Raw genomic sequence first — 18491 nt, 5'->3', positions numbered from 1 at the left:
TCATACCCAGATGCTTATTAAAACATAATGTTCTTTTAGCTCAAGAGTTGTATCTATTGACCGCTAGAACAATAAATCACAAGAAAACATACAATCTCTCTATATATATTTGCCAACTGAGAAATGTACTAATGGAAAAACATATTTCTATAATGTACTCGTTTTATAAGATTCTTCTTATACTTTGGAGGCCATAAAATTTGAACATTACATTTCCATTGTCTGCACAAATAGATCTACTTGACTTTACTATGCTATATATATATAATATATATATGTGTGTGTGTGTAATGACAGGGGTTGTGGATCAACTGAACCACGACTAGCAATGGCGTAAGCTGCACCAGGGAGCAACTTCTAAGGGGCCATTTAGGGGCATACTCCCCCTTTAAATCTGTGAAAGCCAGTGTGCAAACGCCCTAAGAGGCAGGGACACGCGCGCTGGCCAGAAAAACACAGTGCAAGCGCGTGGGGCAGTGAAGTGTCCCGAATAGGAGGCAGCGCTGGGCCTTCACATGTGGACTCCGGCGTCTGCGTGTAGAGAGGAGCTGGGAAAGTGGGGACCCCTTTAAAAGGAGCTATGCTCCCTGTACATTTGGCAGTGGGTGACAGCCCTGCAGGTTTATTACCCACCACACCCAGCAACATCATATCCCCCTTTACTTAGTGCTACAGGGGAGTCTTTCTCTTGCTGAGCAGTTTGTGCTCTTCTGTGGGTGTGAACCAGATAAGCTGCTAACCTTCACTTACTTTGCACAGCTAAAAGCTTTTACCAGTTGTCCCTCCTTGGAGAACTTTGTCACTGCATATTGCGAACCCCCCCACAAGACTTGCATTTTGGAAGATGTTATGACCCAGTCGTCTTGCCATCACCATTTGGCCCTTCTCAGACGCTTACACTTTTCCATTTTTCAAGCTTTTTACAGCTCAGCTTTAAAGGAGAAGTTCGGCCAAAAGTATTTTTTAATATGTTATTACATAAGGAAAGTTAGACAAATTTCTAATATACACTTATTATGGGAAATGCACATTTACTGCTTTTTTTCCTCAATTTAGTAGATCATGCAGACTTCAATTTCTCCCAAAAAAGTGACGTCACGAATCAGGGCAGAGCTGGGTGTAATTCCTATGAAGCTACCAGCAGGGGGCGCAGTATATGGAGAATTTACATTGTAATTCCGCCACAGGTTTCAGTCATTCATAGCAGCTTGTGCACTGACTGGGTGTCAGGAAGAGGCTCCACCATCCACCCTCCCCTAGCCCCCCTGCTCCCATTCATGCTGCTGGAACACCCCCCGCACCTATTCATGCTGCTGGCCGCCCCCCGCACCTGTTCATGCCTGGCCGCCCCCCCCCCATTTCTGTTCATGCCTGGCTGCCCCCCCCGTACCTGTCCATGCCTGGCCGCCCCTCGTACCTGTCCATGCCTGGCCGCCCCCCCCCCTGCACCTGTTCATGCCTGGCCACCCCCCCCCCCCCCCCCCCGCACCTTTCCATGGCTCTAGCCGCCCCCCAGCTGTAGTCAATCACTGTCCCCACTGACCGGTCCTGTGTGCAGGTGAAAGAGCGCTGCTATACCGTTGTCCCTGCTGTCTCTCTCCAGCCACAGAGTCATTGAAAGCAGCGGGAGAGAGACAGGATGAGAGACACTCCGAACACAGGACCGGGCAGCGGGGAGAGTGATTGACTACAGCGGGGGGGTGACCGGAGCCATGGAAAGGTGCGCGGGGGGGGCGGCCTGAGTAATAGACAGGTGCGGGGGGCCGCGGAGCCATGGACAGGTAAGGGGGGGCGGCCTGAGTAATAGACAGGTGCGGGGGGCCGCGGAGCAGTGGCGGATTATAATGTGGGCGGTTCGGGCGGCCGCCCGGGGCCCGAGGCTCCGGGGGGCCCATGCCGTCCACATTATAACTTTGCATAAGGTTTCAGAGCAGCACATCACTTTCGGGGCCCAATGGGCCCCTGAGTGATGTGCTGCTGTGGCGCGCTGTCCCTGGATCCCCCCCCCCGGGCCTGGAAACCGCCCCCCTCCGTCGCGGCACTTAGCTCTCCCCTGACGGACCTGCTCTGCCCCTTTAAACAGCAGAGCCAATGGCAGCAGACGTGCCTGCACGCGGCACGTCTGCTGCCATTGGCTAGAGACCGTTGACGTCACTCCTTGTCGTACGCCGGCGCGGAAGCCTGCGTAGAAGAGGACCGACGTCGCCATGCTGCAACAGCCGGTTGCAGCTCCAGGAGAAGAGAGGCTGCAGTGGAGCGCTGGGATAGGTGAGTAAGATTTTATTATTTTTAACATGGGGGGTGATGCTGCACATAGGGGGCTATGGAGGGGATGCTAAATAGGGGTCTTATAGAGGAAATGCTAAAGAGGGGTGCTATGGAGGGGATGCTAAACAGGGGGGCTATGGAGGGGATGCTACACAGGGGGGGCTATGGAGGGGATGCTAAACAGGGGGGCTTTGGAGGGGATGCTACACAGGGGGGCTATGGAGGGGGTGCTACACAGGGGGGCTATGGAGGGGATGCTACACAGGGGGGCTATGGAGGAGATGCTACACAGGGGGGCTATGGAGGGGATGCTACACAGGGGGGCTATGGAGAGAATGCTAGTAGGGGGCTATGGAGGGGATGCTACAGAGGGGGGATGCTACAGAAGGGGGCTATGGAGGGGATGCTACACAGGGGGGCTATCGAGGGGATGCTAAACAGGGGGCTATGGAGGGGATGCTACATAGGGGGCTATGGAGGGGATGCTACACAGGGGGGCTATGGAGGGGATGCTACACAGGGGGCTATGGAGGGGATGCTACACAGGGGGCTATGGAGGGAATGCTACACAGGGGGGCTATCGAGGGGATGCTAAACAGGGGGCTATGGAGGGGATGCTACAGATGGGGGATGCTACATAGGGGCTATGGAGGGGATTCTACACAGGGGGGCTATGGAGGGGATGCTACACAGGGGGGGCTATGGAGGGGATGCTACACAGGGGGGGCTATGGAGGGGATGCTACACAGGGGGGGCTATGGAGGGGATGCTAAACAGGGGGCTTTGGAGGGGATGCTACACAGGGGGGCTATGGAGGGGGTGCTACACAGGGGGGCTATGGAGGGGATGCTACACAGGGGGGCTATGGAGGAGATGCTACACAGGGGGGCTATGGAGGGGATGCTACACAGGGGGGCTATGGAGAGAATGCTAGTAGGGGGCTATGGAGGGGATGCTACAGAGGGGGGATGCTACACAGGGGGGCTATGGAGGGGATGCTACACAGGGGGGCTATCGAGGGGATGCTAAACAGGGGGCTATGGAGGGGATGCTACACAGGGGGCTATGGAGGGGATGCTACACAGGGGGCTATGGAGGGAATGCTACACAGGGGGCTATGGAGGGGATGCTACACAGGGGGCTATGGAGGGGATGCTACACAGGGGGCTATGGAGGGAATGCTACACAGGGGGGCTATCGAGGGGATGCTAAACAGGGGGCTATGGAGGGGATGCTACAGATGGGGGATGCTACATAGGGGGCTATGGAGGGGATTCTACACAGGGGGGCTATGGAGGGGATGCTACACAGGGGGGGCTATGGAGGGGATGCTACACAGGGGGGGCTATGGAGGGGATGCTACACAGGGGGGGCTATGGAGGGGATGCTAAACAGGGGGGCTTTGGAGGGGATGCTACACAGGGGGGCTATGGAGGGGATGCTACACAGGGGGGCTATGGAGGGGATGCTACGTAGGGGGGCTATGGAGGGGATGCTACACAGGGGGGCTATGGAGGGGATGCTACAGAGGGGGGCTATGGAGGGGATGCTAAACAGGGGGCTATGGAGGGGATGCTAAATGGGGGCTATGGAGGGAATGCTACAGAGGGGGGCTATGGAGGGGATGCTAAACAGGGGGGCTATGGAGGGGATGCTACATAGGGGGGCTATGGAGGGGATGCTACACAGGGGGGGGATGCTACACAGGGGGGCTATGGAGGGGATGCTACACAGGGGGGCTATGGAGGGGATGCTACACAGGGGGGGATGCTACACAGGGGGGCTATGGAGGGGATGCTACACAGGGGGGCTATGGAGGGGATGCTACACAGGAAGGCTATGGAGGGGATGCTACACAGGGGGGATGCTACACAGGGGGGCTATGGAGGGGATGCTACACAGGGAGGCTATGGAGGGGATGCTACAGAGGGGGATGCTACATAGGGGGGCTATGGAGGGGATGCTACACAGGGGGGATGCTACACAGGGGGGCTATGGGGGGATGCTACACAGGAGGGCTATGGAGGGGATGCTACACAGGGGGACTATGGAGGGGATGCTACAGAGGGGGCTATATACTATGTATATATATGGAGGGGATGCTACAGAGGGGGCTATATATATGGAGGGGATGCTACTGAGGGGGCTATATATATGGGGGGATGCTACTGAAGGAGAGAGAGGGAGCACGGTAACTGTGTGAAGTAGATGTGGACATTGTATAGAGATGAGGATGATGCTGGAGTGAGGAGTCTAAAATGTTTGTCTGGCAGATCCTGTGGGGACGAGTCATGGCCGGGGAAGTCTTCATGATGTTCTGAGCAAGATGGAAAGGAAAAGGAAAAATGAACAATTTTGATTTAGCAAAACATCCCTCATGGAGAGAAGCCGCCTCCTGTAAGTCCTCATGGAGAGAAGCCGCCTCCTGTAAGTCCTTTTCATTATCAGCTGAAGTGTCACATAGACAGCAGCCTCCTGTATGGCAGAGCTTAGTGGGGTGGGGACAGGGCTAGAGGGAGTGTGGTTAGCAGGGGGCCCACAATTTCTGAACCGCCCGGGGCCCATGGTATCCTTAATCCGCCACTGCCGCGGAGCCATGGACAGGTAAGGGGGGGGGGGCCGCCAGGAATGAACAGGTGCGGGGGGGGCAGGCATGGACATACCGGGGGGGCGGCCAGGCATGAACAGGTGCGGGGGGGTGGCCAGCGGCATGAATGGGAGCAGGGGGGGGCGGCCAGCAGCATGAATGGAAGCAGGGGGGCTAGGGGAGGGTGGCTGGCGGCATAGACCGGTCTGGGGGGGGGACCTTGGGGGGATAGGGGAGCCTCTTCCTGCCACCCAGTCAGTGCACAAGCTGCTATGAATGACTGAAACCTGTGCAGGAATTACAATGTAAATTCTCCATATACTGCGCCCCCTGCTGGTAGCTTTATAGCAATTACACCCAGCTCAGCCCTGATTTGTGACGTCACGTTTTTTGGGGGGAAATTGAAGTCTGCATGATCTACTAAATTGAGGAAAAAAGCAGTAAATGTGCATTTCCCATAATAAGTTTATATTAGAAATTTGTCTTTCCTTATATAATAACATATAAAAAAATACTTTTGGTCGAACTTCTCCTTTAAGAACAGACTATTCAGTGTGCTTGTTTGGCTGACAGCTATCTCTCCCAAATCCCCCATACCCTGAAATGAGTTCTCAGTGGGGAGGATGGAGAAAGCCATTGTCAGACTTGGATTGGATAGTTGAAATCAAATACCAAAAACTTCTTTTCCTCAACATGTTTTCCCCCATGAGGGAGATCAGCAGGTTCAACTAAGGGTAAAAACACACACCAGATCCGCAGCAGATTTCACAATGCAAATTTGCAGCGAAATCTGCTGCGGATCCCTTGCCGGTCACTTTCAATGAGAATACATACTCATATAGTATGTAAGTGACAGCCCCCTTAACCCCCCCGTTGGCCAAACCATACATTACCTGTTCCACACTGCGACTCGATTCAGGGGCTTCTGGCGGCTGGACATCCCGCTCAGCTAATCAGTGGCTGTGGCAGGGCAGCGCACTGATTGGCTGAGCAGGACGTCCAGCCAGGAACCCCTGAAGCAAGCTGTATCTTGGAGCAGGTACAGTATGTTCCAGCCGGTGGGGGGTTAAGTGGGCTGTCATTTACATACTTTCTGCGGGATTTCAATCCCACTTTGAGTGTATATTCTCATTGAATGACCAGCAAGGGATCCACAGCGGTTTTGTGGCGAATTTGAAGCATGAAATCCGCTGTGGATCCGGTGTGAGTTTGTACCCTAAATATGCAAAATGGCAACAAGGCAGAGGGGCTGTGTGTTGTGGAGGGCTATTTACTTGTTCCCCTAAACTATAGCCCAGTTGTATCTTAGACTCCTGCCCACACAGAAATACTATTGCACTCATAGTAATAGCTCTATAGACTCCTTTATCAAGACATTGAGTGCAGGAGAAACAGTCCCAGCTATTGGTGCCATTTTGGTAGTAACAGCAGTATCTCATAATAAACTTAGAATGACCGAAGATCTGCCACACCAGGCAATGTGGACAGTCCAGCAGCACCAGTAGATCAGTAGATATTCAGGTAGATCAGGAGGATGCACAATAAGGGTTCACAATCCTACGAAGGTAAACCATAACATCAAAGAAATCTAAAGCCCAAAGGCATTGACAGTGAAAGTGGTGGGATGACACTTGGCTGAATAAACATTGGATTTCAAAGATCTGTCATGCCAAATAGTTTCTGATGACCACTGTATGATGCTACATATAATACTATAATAATACATACAGGGTGATTGAAATAAGCATGATGCTAAAGTATAGCCTCAGTTTTCACAACTGAAAGAACCTAATACAAATTTACTACATATGGTATTTACTAATTACTTTATATACCATATGTACCTATGTGGCCCCAAAAGTATAACAAACATCTTATGAGTTCATGGCAAAAGATTTATCTATACACTACAAATGGACAAGCAACCTCCATTGGTGACGGCAGATGTCTAGGAACTAGTGCAGTCCTGTCCAGATGTGTGCAACAATATGCTCCAATATGACTGAGGTCAAACAGATTATGTGTCTTGGAGCAGATACACTAAAACCTTCACATAGCCCAAAACGTTTCGGGGTGTTAGATCTGATGATTGTAGGGCCAGTATGCAATGGCGTAGCTACCTTAAAGGCAGAGCACACCAATGCTCATGTCTCAAATATCAAGTCTTCCAGTACTTATCACCTGCAGGAAGGTCTTCCGGTCCTGCAGAAAGTGGTGTATTCTTTTCAGTCTGACACAGTGCTCTCTGCTGACACCTCTGTCCATGTCAGGAACTTCCAGAGTAGTATATATTTTCTATGGGGATTTACTACTGCTCTGGACAGTTCCTGACATGGACAGAGGTGGCAGCAGAGAGCACTGTGTCAGACTGGAAAGAATACACCACTTCCTGTAGGACATGCAGAAGCTGATAAGTAATGGGAGACTGGAGATTTTTAAATAGAAGTAAATTACAAATCTATATAACTTTCAGTTCATTTAAAAACATTTTCTTCTCTGGAGTACCCCTTTAATGCACATGTACTTCTACAACCCAAAAAGAAAACAATTATTATCTTATTAATAGTGCGGTTCCATTAAGCAGATGTAGATACTAAAAGCATCCCTGCCGGTATCTGGCTTGGCATTTTAGAATTTGTAGCCCAACAATACACCATTTCATTGCGTTAAGGTGCAGACATTTTTTTATGCCATGCTTTTCCATTTGTCTTTCCAAACTCACGCAATGTACACTGAGGTAATAAAACTGAAAAATTGTTATAAAAGTATGCTGTAACTGCATTCAATTAATATTACATTTACATGATATTCATATTAAAATTACCAATAAAATATTTTTCTCTACTAAAATGAATTTAGTCTTTGCAAATGACATTCCAAGTTTTCAGGTTTCCAAGTGTTTTATGGCCGTGATGCAACTATTAAAGCTCTGCAATAGAAAAGTTGTCTTGCTACCAAAATCAGATTGTCAGTTTATTGCTGCCACCTGGTGGTGACAATGAGGTATGTGACCCTCCACAAGGAATTGTAAAATTCTCCAGAATATTGGATAACTGTATCACAGTTTGATCTAGTTACACAACTCCTATAATTCTCAAATGACTTTTTTTCAATGAAACACAAGAGAATGTAAATGTAGAAGTAACTAGGAATCCAAGGTGCTACTGAAATGTTTCTGTCACATTGTCTTTATCCACAATGTGTCACTAGTCTGACATCTATCACCCTGGTGCTGTGGGATGACACCCTAAATACTAAGAAGTGCGCCCCCCAGGACCAGGGATGCATCCACACCGTAATTATGAGATGTGTGTATCAGAGCGCTAATACTGGCACTGTAGCTGACACTTTTACGGCAGCAATGTAATATCACTCTTATTAGAACATTGTGACTGGCACTTTTGTAGGTTTACCTAGATGCATGGCTGGCCCCTTTATGGCAATACTTAGTTGAGCAAGTTTTTTTATTGGGTCATTGTGACTGGCAGTTTGGTATTACTATTAGGATCTTGTGGTTGCTGTTGATATGAAAGGCTGGTGGGTATTGCGACTGTCACTTACAAGGGTATTGTGTCTGGTGATTTTATAGGGGCTCCTTTCTGTTACTTTCTGCTGTTATCCTTTGAAATTAGTATTAAATTAGACCTTTCAAATCAATCCTACAAAGAAATGGGAAAAGGACTCTGGGTGAGATCTCTCATGAACTGTGGAATAATACTATATATATATTTTGTCCAGCTCAGTATATTGTATAGGCTATACTATTCTCCACTTTATTAGAAATGGTTGTACAGAGACCTCTGACTGTCCAAAGTGTTCAGTAGTGGAGTCAGTTTTTTAATGTCATCTTTGGACCCGCCCCTCTGCATTGTTGCAATGTTAAAGGGAACGTGTCATCACTTTCATGCTGCCTCAACCACAAATCATTTGGACAGTCCCACGTGAAAGAAAGCTGTTGCACATGAATAGAACGGTGCAGGGAAGCAGGTGCATCGGTCCTTTTTTTTTTAACTGCTAACCAGTTGCCACGCACAATGCCGGTCTATTACCGAGCACCAACTCAGGCTGAAGCACTGGAGGTGGGCCAGTCTGCCTCCAGTGGGAGGAAACCCCCCCGTTGGCTCCATTACAATCAATGGATTTCCTGACGGCTTCCCCTTAATTTTTTATTCATGTGCAACCGTTAAAGCGAATGTACCTGATGGTACATTTGCTTTAAGGATTACATGATCCAGCCTTAAGGGAGTCACTTAGCTTCTTGGCTTTCCACATTTTAAAAGCCCTTTGACCTATGTTGGTTTTTGGTGGTTCAAATGATTGTCAACTAAATCACAGTTTTGTTTCGTTTTTCAGTTGCTTACCCAGGCGGCAGAATGGAAGTTACAGACCAAAATGTTGAAAGATCAAGAAACTGTATTAAAAACACAGGTAAACTTAGAGAATAAAACAAATGTCATTAAAGAGTCACCGTTACAAGTTTTTTTTAAGAAATCAACAGGGGCTGTGATTGCAAGCAGTTTTGCAATGTATTATATTCAATATATTCTCTTTATTTTCTTTTATGTTTTTTATGTTTAAAGCAATGTTATAAATATGGCCACTAGGTGTCTCCCTTAACTGCGCATGTGTACAGCTGCTGCACATCCACATTCAGTAGCAGAGATTCCTGCATTGTATGGTCAGCTCTCCTGTCACACTGCACCAAAACTTCTGTAACCACACAGTGACATTATACCGAACTGTTACATAACAAAGAGCATTGTCTCCTGGTAAGCTGCAGAATTGATAATATAATTAGCAAAAGTTAATAATATAATTAGCCTAAATTAGGGTCCCTTTACACAGAAAGATTATCTGACAGATTATCTGCCAAAGATTTGAAGCCATAGCCAGACCCTTACTTGCCCTCAGTTGTTATTAACTGAGGGCAAGTAAAGGCCCTATTCCACCATCTTTGGCAGATAATCTGTCAGATAATCTTTCTGTGTAAATGAACCCAATCTGCATGATGTACAGGGGTCTTTCCTTGTGTGAGCGTGAAAAGGACTCGGACTTTCTGTGTTTGGTCTTTTCTTTGAAAAGAGAAAAGACCAAGAATCAGCATGGAGGGAGCATGAACCATAATTTGGCAATATGTATAACATTGATTTAACAAAACAAAAAAAAAGCGAGTATATTGCAAAACAAGTACACTTTGAAGCTTCACACCTACTGCCTGATAATTACTTTAAGTGAATTTGTTAGCTGCAATTCACATTTTGCTGTCACTGTTAGATAGCTGTTAGGGCAAGGAGACACGTGGTACCCTACAGATATCTGTCTGTGCTTCCAGAACTGCAGCCGACAGATTAACTTTAAGGGCCCTATTCCACCGGACGATTATCGTTCGCATAATCGCTAACGTTAATCGTTAATTATTCAATGTGAACAATTTGCGAACGTTTTGCGAACGAGCAACGATAAAAATAGGTCCAGGTCTTATAAAGCGATCAACGATTTCTCGTTCAGTCGTTAATCGTTAACTGCATTTCAACCGAATGATTATCGTTTAGATTCGAACGATGTAACGATAATCTGAACGATAATCGTCCGGTGGAATAGGGCCCTAAGGCTATGTTCATAAACTGTCGAAATGACAGCTTTCCAATAAAAACATTTCACGGTATATGACATAGCCTAAAGAAGTTTTCTAGGATTTGGGGAAAAAATGATCCATGAATGTGTCTGTATTACGCTTGTTATAAACTGGTCTAAATGTTCCTCCTGTTTTGTGATTCTTTCTCTGTTTTGGTTTGTTTTTGTTTGCTGTTTTTTAGGATGTTGAGGACTATTTTTTCCATAACTTGACTTTAATGTTGGAGTACCTCTCCCACTATTGCGCCTCTACAACTCCTGTTGTGTCCTGACAGCTGTTAGCTTTAGAGCCACAGGTTAGGGAACACTGCATTACTGTATACACCAACACATACACAGCTCTGCTTAATATATACAGTATACATACACACACACACACACAGCACTGCTACACACATATACATACCCAGCACTGCTGCGCACATACACATACACAGCTCTGCTACACACAAAACACACACATTCCTCTATTATATGTGAAACCTTGGATTACAAGTAACTTGGTCTGAGTATACGGCTTCTATATAATTCATTTTACTTTGGATTTTAACAGCTTGGCTTACTGTAAGTTCAGCTTCTTAACGCTCACTACTGAGAAACACACCTACATAATAATTTAACTTTTTTTTCGGGTTTTAAAGAAAAATATCTTCCAATTTTTTCTTCTGGTGTTAAACTTTGCATCCACCTGGGGAGTTGTTTGTGTGGGTGCGTTCACACACAACAGATCCAAAGTGGATTTCATGCTGCAAGTTCACCGCAAAATCTTTGCATCCCTCAACTGTCATTTTCAATGAGACTACATATTCGCAGCGTGATTGTTATCCTGCTGCAAGTATGTAAAAGGCAGCCCCCTTAACCCACCGCGACCCGGCACATCTCACTACAGTCTGCTACTCAAACATTACCGGGTCCGCACTCCAGCTTGCTTCAGGGATTCCCGGTGTCTGGACGTCCCACTCAGGCAATCAATGGCTGCGGCAGGGCAGTACACTGATTGGCTGAGGGACGTTCAGACACCAGGAGAGCCTGAAGCAAGCCGGAGTGCGGACCCGGTAATCTATGTGTAGCAGACTGTAGTGAGATGTACCAGGTCGTGGGGGTTAAGAAGGCTACCTACATACAAGAAGGCTACTTTACATACCTGTAGCAGGATAACAATCACGCTGCGAGTATGTAATCTCATTGAAAGTGACAGGGAAGGATCCGCAGCAGATATCGCTGCAAACTTGAATTGTGAAATCCCCTGTGGATTCGTTACGTGTTAACCCACCCTAAGGCCATGTTCGTACTCTGTAAAACACCGGCCGTTCGAGAAGATCATCCTGACCGGTACTGCAGTACTGGCCAGATGATCTTCATTTCTGATTAATTGGAATGCGGGTGCATCAGTATACGCCCGCACCCCCATTCACCACTGCACACAATGGAGCGTGCGGCCAGAGGCGCTCGCTCCATTGTGTGCAATGACATGTCTTCAATGAATAGCGGTCACAGAAAACTGACATGTCTAATATGTGTATACACTCTGACCAGGATTCCCCCTAGCTGCAGCACAATGTAAGTTACGTATTAATCACGGCCGTTGTTGCAAATCAGCGCCAACGGCTGTGCTTAATGCTAAACTTACATTGTGTGAACATGGTCTAAGGGAGACTTGACTGATTAACCCCTTCTTTACTGATAAACCGTTCTTGGTAGACTGTTAATAGGAGCTGATAACCCTGTGTCTCCATCTTGATCCTGTACTGGGTAGAAAGCCCTCTCATTTTAACCCACTGCTACCTGATCAATTCTGCTGGTGATCAGTATTAGAAAACTTGATATTTTTAAATAGAAGTGAATTACAAATCTATATAGCTTAATGAAACCAATTACTGTAATTTGAAAGAAAAAAATGTTTGTTAAAGTTTCCCTTTAAATGTGCATCTATCAGTCCAGCATAGGTATTCTTCAGCTAATATACCTTTGTTGGGTGTCACTGCTAGCTCTATATAGAGCTTTATGATTATATGAATATCTTAATACTGGCTGAATATAGTTATATTTTTAATTTGCATCATGTATCAGACACCCCTTTGACCTTACCCATATTTTGAGGCATTATTATAAATTACATTTTATACAAGAGAGAACTGAGGCCTGATTGGGCCTTTGGCCCTTAGTGTTTTTTTTTCCTATCAAAGTGACCCCATCCCCCTTGGTGTATTGTTTACATACCCATTAGTGCTCCATAAACCCCTAGTAAGATGCATATCAAATGAATTTGGATCCGCCATATTATAATTTGGTGAGGGTAAACCAGTGTTACCTTTCCTTTTACAGATTGTGTTTGTGTTCTTAAAGGTTCTAAGTACTACATCCACAGTGAATAGAAGACTATCGTATAATCAACCGCCAAGTGGAAAAAGTCCCATTCTACACTGGCATGAAAACATGAACTCTCGATGTTGCAATGTATTCATTGACAATCCTTAAAGCATATGTTCATTATAATTCCTGAACTGCATATGTGATCATTAAAAAATGCTAAACAGAGGAAATGTCACTGGTGTTTGACAAAGGAGTTATGAAAAATGGTACATTCCTCGAACATCTTAGATTTGCTTGCATTGATTTGTTGCGATAATATTTCAAAGCAAGTCAGATTAACACAAAAGTAAATGTCATTATCCAAGATCCTGCTAATTATTCTCATTTTCTCCGCTGGCAGATTGCACTATACTCCGAGAGATTTGATGAGTTCCAGAGCTCGCTGACGAAAAGCAACGAGGTTTTTACAACTTTCAAAAAGGAAATGGAAAAGGTGAATATGCTCCTTTATATTGAGAAACATAAAAGTCATATAAAAAGTGTGATCAGTTCAGGTCCAAAATTTTGGGGAACTGATTCTGGGATCTGGCGGTTGGTAGAAAAGATGGATAATACACAGTCATGACATTGACATGACGGTTAGACATATTTATTGGCAGACCCCGCTGAAGCCTGTAGATACAAAAACTTTGGTTCCATAATATTTAACTTTCTAGCAATCCAACATTTATTAATAGGATCATTTGTAGCTTTATGGATTTGCCTAATCGCTGATCAGGGAAATATCTAGTTCCTCCTATCTGATTACTAATCCAATACAGTACAGAATAACCATGGTTCCACATACTGTGCCATGCCCTGACAGCTTCCTATTGAATAACAACCCCCATGAAGAAAAAAACAAATCTCCAGGAATAACAAAAAAAAATTGGGCCTTGAAATTCATCATGCCCAATCCTTCTTTTCCCATGAATCATTTGAGAATCATAGAGAATGACGGCTCCATTCATTCTCTATGGGCATCGGACTCATCTTTGCTGATTAGCATACAGCAGCGCGCGCTCAGCTTTGGGCGCCGATATCTCCATCCCGGTTCCAGGAGCGGGCCTTGCAGGAATGGGGAAAGTATCCGGGGCTGCATCGGGGGGTCGGACGGGCTCTGCGCCCGCAGCCTGGGTGACAGGTTCCCTTTAATACAGAATCCTAACTTACTGTACCTCTCCACGACGCTACACTGGCTCCAGGACCCAGTCGGATCACATTTTCCCTGATGATGTCCCGACGAGGGGGGAAATTCTTTCCCTGCTGATGGATTGCACGCGCTAAACCAATTAGTGACTGCCGCAGCGTCCCACCCCATTCACTGATTGGCTGAGCAGGCAGTCAATCAATCTGGTTGTGACATTGGCTGAGAGAAGATCCCAGAGCCAGACGGAGTCCCCAAGTAGCGATCCAGTGCTGGAGAGTTAAATTGCCTTTTTTTAAAGTAAAAAAAAGTCCCCTTGCTGGACTTCTCCTTTAACAATAATTGTTATGTCTATGGTAGAACAACCATTAATAGTTTAGTTCTATGATTTCAATGTATTTCTTATGTACTGATGCCCCACACTATATGCAATATTCCATGTGTGGTATGACTAGTATTCTCTTGGCTCAGCCCTAGAATGGGTGAAGACAAGATTTATTCCATACACAACACACACACATAGATCAACTGGTGTCAGAAAGTTAAGATTTGTAATTTACTTCTATTAAAAACTCTGAAGTCTTCCAGTACTTATCAGCTGCTGTATGTCTTGCAGGAAGTGATGTATTCTTTCTAGTCTGACACAGTGCTCTTTGCTGCCATCTCTGTCCATGTCAGGAACTGTCCAGAGCAGGAGAGATTTTCTATGGGGATTTGCTACTGATCTGGACAGTTCCCGACGAACAGAGATGGCAGCAGAGAGCACTGTGTCAGACTGGAAAGAATAAACCACTTCTAGGACATCCAGCAGCTGATAAGTACTGGAAGACTTGATATTTTTAAATGGAAGCAGTTTATAAATCTATATAACTTTCTAACACCAATTTATTTAAAAGAAAGAAAAATCAACAGAGTTTCCCTTTAAGGTAACAAAAGTCCCATACCTACTTTTTTTTGTTCTCAAAGCAAGAGTCACTGGATGATAACAGGGAGGGAACAGTGCAAATTCCATATACAAGGACATATAAATTGAGAACTGTAGAAGATATTGAATGCTGGAGGATTCTTTTGGAATTTATATGTTACCAAATAAAAGTATTCTTCTTTAATGCAAGATAAATAATCTCTGCTCTCAAAAACCCGACAGCCTCGTAAAATATTAATGTCGTGATAAATTCTCCCTTTGAAGAGCAGACATAAAATGTAATTACCTTTGTCAAAATACAGTGATCACTTCAGCACCGTGACAATTTCTTTTCAACACCTTGTTCATTTTATTTCTGGAGCATCCAGTCATTTGTTTTTATGATTATGCGCTAACTGGAATTTGTGTTATGAATTTCTAGATGACAAAGAAGATAAAGAAACTAGAAAAAGACACAAACACCTGGAAAACTAGATTCGAAAATTGTAATAAAGCTCTGGTGGACATGATTGAAGAGGTGAGAGATTTCTAGGAAAGCATTTCCAGCCTGCAGTGCTGGGGATCGCATTTGGGTGGATCCCTTTTTGTGTTCTGTTTTTCCATTGACTTTCGCTCAGTATTTTTCAACCAAAACCAGGATTGGGAGTGGATTGAAAAAACAGAAAGGCTATGATGAAATTTAGTGGATGGCCACCATTTTAAGGACAACTCCAGCCAAAAACAATTTTTTAATATGTTATTTTATAAGCAAAGTTAGACAAATTCCTAATATACACTTATTATGGGAAATGCACTTATTTCCCTCAGTTTACTAGATCAGACAGGCTTCAATTTCTGTAACAAAAGTGATGTCACAACTCCCCAGTCTATACCTGCAGGACCAGCAGGGGGCGGAGTATATGTAGAAATTACATGAAACGGCCATTCCTGTGCCTTTCTGCCCCAAATTCAGCTACCTGAACCCCCCCCCCCCCCCCCCCCCCCCCAATGCCACTCAAACACACACACCCCGGCCGCCGATCCCATTAGAAGTCCTGTCCAGTGTAGTGGACAACCAGTGTATCCTCCTGAATAACAAGAACAATAAGTAGTGCTCCCCATTATGTGCATGTGCTCAGTTGTCCTCACTATTTATGAGCAGCAGCTCTCTCTGCCCACCGGCCACTGATTGTCAGTTGTCTATCTATGCTGTATTTAGGCAGACAGTTGACAATCAGCAGCTGGAGGACGGGAGGAGGGTTGCACGAATCCCATTCTCCTGCATATTAGGAGAACGACTGAACAGAATGATGTAAGTAATAAAGTCATTTGTTCAGCATTTCTGTCACTAGTTTAGGCTGCCTTCATTTAGCTACAAGTTATGCCTCTGCTTTCTGATACATAGAGTAGAAGCAGAAATACTGAAATGGTGGTAAATTTTATGAACAATGAAGAAGCTTCTGTAAAACACCTAAATGTCTGATATTGGGAAAAATGTTCATATCTAACAGGCATCAAAAACAGGCTACCTAATACAGTATATTATATTACGTTCTAGTATCATTTGTATAGTAGACACATAAAAACCTCATTATCGTTGGATGTGTAATTTATTATATAAGGCTTCCTAACTACCTTACATTGTTGCCTTATTTTTCTACAGAAATCCATGAGGGCAAAAGAATATGAATGCTTTGTTGTGAAAATCGAGAGGCTGGAGAAGCTTTGCAGAGCGCTGCAGGAGGAGAGAAGTGAACTTTACAAAAGAATTAAAGATGCGAAGACACGAGATGAAGAGGAGGACGAGGAGGAGGTAGAAATGGCAACTGAGGCCCTGGATTCTGCTGCGTCAGCTACGAATGAAAAGTCCGTCACAGAATCTTCTGTAATAGATGAAAAAATCATCAGAGATCTGGAAAAAGCTTTTATGGTGACCCATACTCTTGAAGAGGCAGCAGGAGAAAGCAGCCTACAATTAGAAGCCGTGGAATTAGCCGCCACTACAGGGGGGAATCCTGCCCAGTCATCACAACAGGCAGCCTGCCCCGATTCTACAGAGCAGAAGACTGCTAAACCAGAAGGACAGCAAGTAGGCCCAAATAATGATATGGAAGATGTAGACTAAGCTCACCTTCACCAGTACACTAAGATTGTCCATGAGTTGGCTTGAATATTTTTTTTTTTCAAATCATCTGGTGTCAGAAAGTTATATTCCATATTCTATTTTTAAAAAATCTTGTCTTTTAGTACTTATCAGCTGCTGTATGCCCTGCAGGAAGTGGTGTATTCTGTCCAGTCTGACACAGTGATCTCTGCTACCACCTCTGTCCATGTCAGGAACTATCCAGAGCAGTACCAAATCCCCATAGAAAACCCTCTCTTGCTCTGGACAGTATGTATGGATACACTCATTAAAGAATAAAAATACACAGCAAGGATATTGCTGGTGAGTTAGCATTATGCGTCCACAGCATTATGAGTGCTTCTTTACTATATGTGGTCATAGTTAGTGGATGGCTACACATCTATAAGCATGGCTCACCCAACAACAGAAGAAATACTAATGCTTTCTTTTGTAAATTATTACTACAAACAATGAAGTTACATTCTGTTAAATTGTGTTTGTTTTTAAAGGAGAACTATCAGGAGGTTAGACAAATCTGATCTGCTGCTATGTCCCTACTGTACATGAGACACTGAGAAGGTAGATATGTGTCTTACCTTCCTCCTCAGCGCCGTTCTGGAGCCGTGTTCCCCATGGTCCGGTGAGACAGGAGCACTGGGAGCGCCATTAGGAGCACTGCCCGACCCTATAGGGCCGACCTGCCCGTTTCTAAAGATAATGAATGGAGTGGGCCGGATCAGCACTATGTCTCACCGGACCGTGGAGCCAATGACTAACTGAACGGCACCGAGGAGGAAGGTAAGGGACATATCTTCCTCCTCAGCATCTCCTGTGCAGTAGGGGCATATCGGCAGGCTAGATTCGTCTTACCTGCTGATAATTCCCCTTTAACTGTTACATTGCCGTGATGGAAAGATGGAAGTGTTTTTCTAATTGCATTTGGAAACAAATAAAAGGTTTTTGTGGTTACCTTATTATATTTAACATAATTATATTTCTGTATTTAATCTTTTCTCTTACATGCACAGCATTTCAAGAATATACAACTGCCTATTTATTTGCATTAGTCTGCCACTGACTCCCAGACTATGTGCAGTATACATTGTTGTGGGATCCTTTTTCTATTTAGTAAAACCTAATTAATCACAATGGGACATACTGCATGATAGATCTGATGGATCTTGCTATATCTGTATGACGCCTTCCCTTATCCTACATCTTGGCTGGCTTACCTTACACCAATGTTTGTCAGCAAAGTAATGGCACATTCCAGTAATTTATCTGGTGTATTTCATAACTTCTCCTGACTGCCTGTTACACATTGGAAGATCATGTAGTGCAGACATTTAATACGGAACTGTTCAAGAATTGTGCTCTTAAAGGGGTACTCAAGTGAAAAGATATTGTTTTCCAATCAACTGGTGTGAGAAAGTTATACAGATTTGTAAATCACCTCTATTTAAAAATCTCCAGT

At 45.1% G+C, this 18491-nt stretch overlaps 1 protein-coding gene across 1 annotated transcript in view; it reads left to right on the top strand.

The window, feature by feature from the left end:
- Positions 1-17805, top strand: part of TXLNB (taxilin beta) — a 63399-nt gene extending 45594 nt beyond the window's left edge. The window contains exons 7-10 of the mRNA XM_069973751.1: positions 9209-9283; positions 13203-13295; positions 15335-15430; positions 16556-17805. Of these exons, the coding sequence (XP_069829852.1) occupies positions 9209-9283; positions 13203-13295; positions 15335-15430; positions 16556-17017 (726 nt within the window). The 3' untranslated portion in view covers positions 17018-17805. The remainder of the gene's footprint in view (positions 1-9208; positions 9284-13202; positions 13296-15334; positions 15431-16555) is intronic.
- The last annotated feature ends 686 nt before the right edge of the window (positions 17806-18491 follow it).

Source organism: Dendropsophus ebraccatus, chromosome 6 (assembly GCF_027789765.1).
Source record: "Dendropsophus ebraccatus isolate aDenEbr1 chromosome 6, aDenEbr1.pat, whole genome shotgun sequence".
NCBI classification, from domain to species: domain Eukaryota; kingdom Metazoa; phylum Chordata; class Amphibia; order Anura; family Hylidae; genus Dendropsophus; species Dendropsophus ebraccatus.
This window is presented reverse-complemented; position numbering and strand designations above follow the sequence as displayed.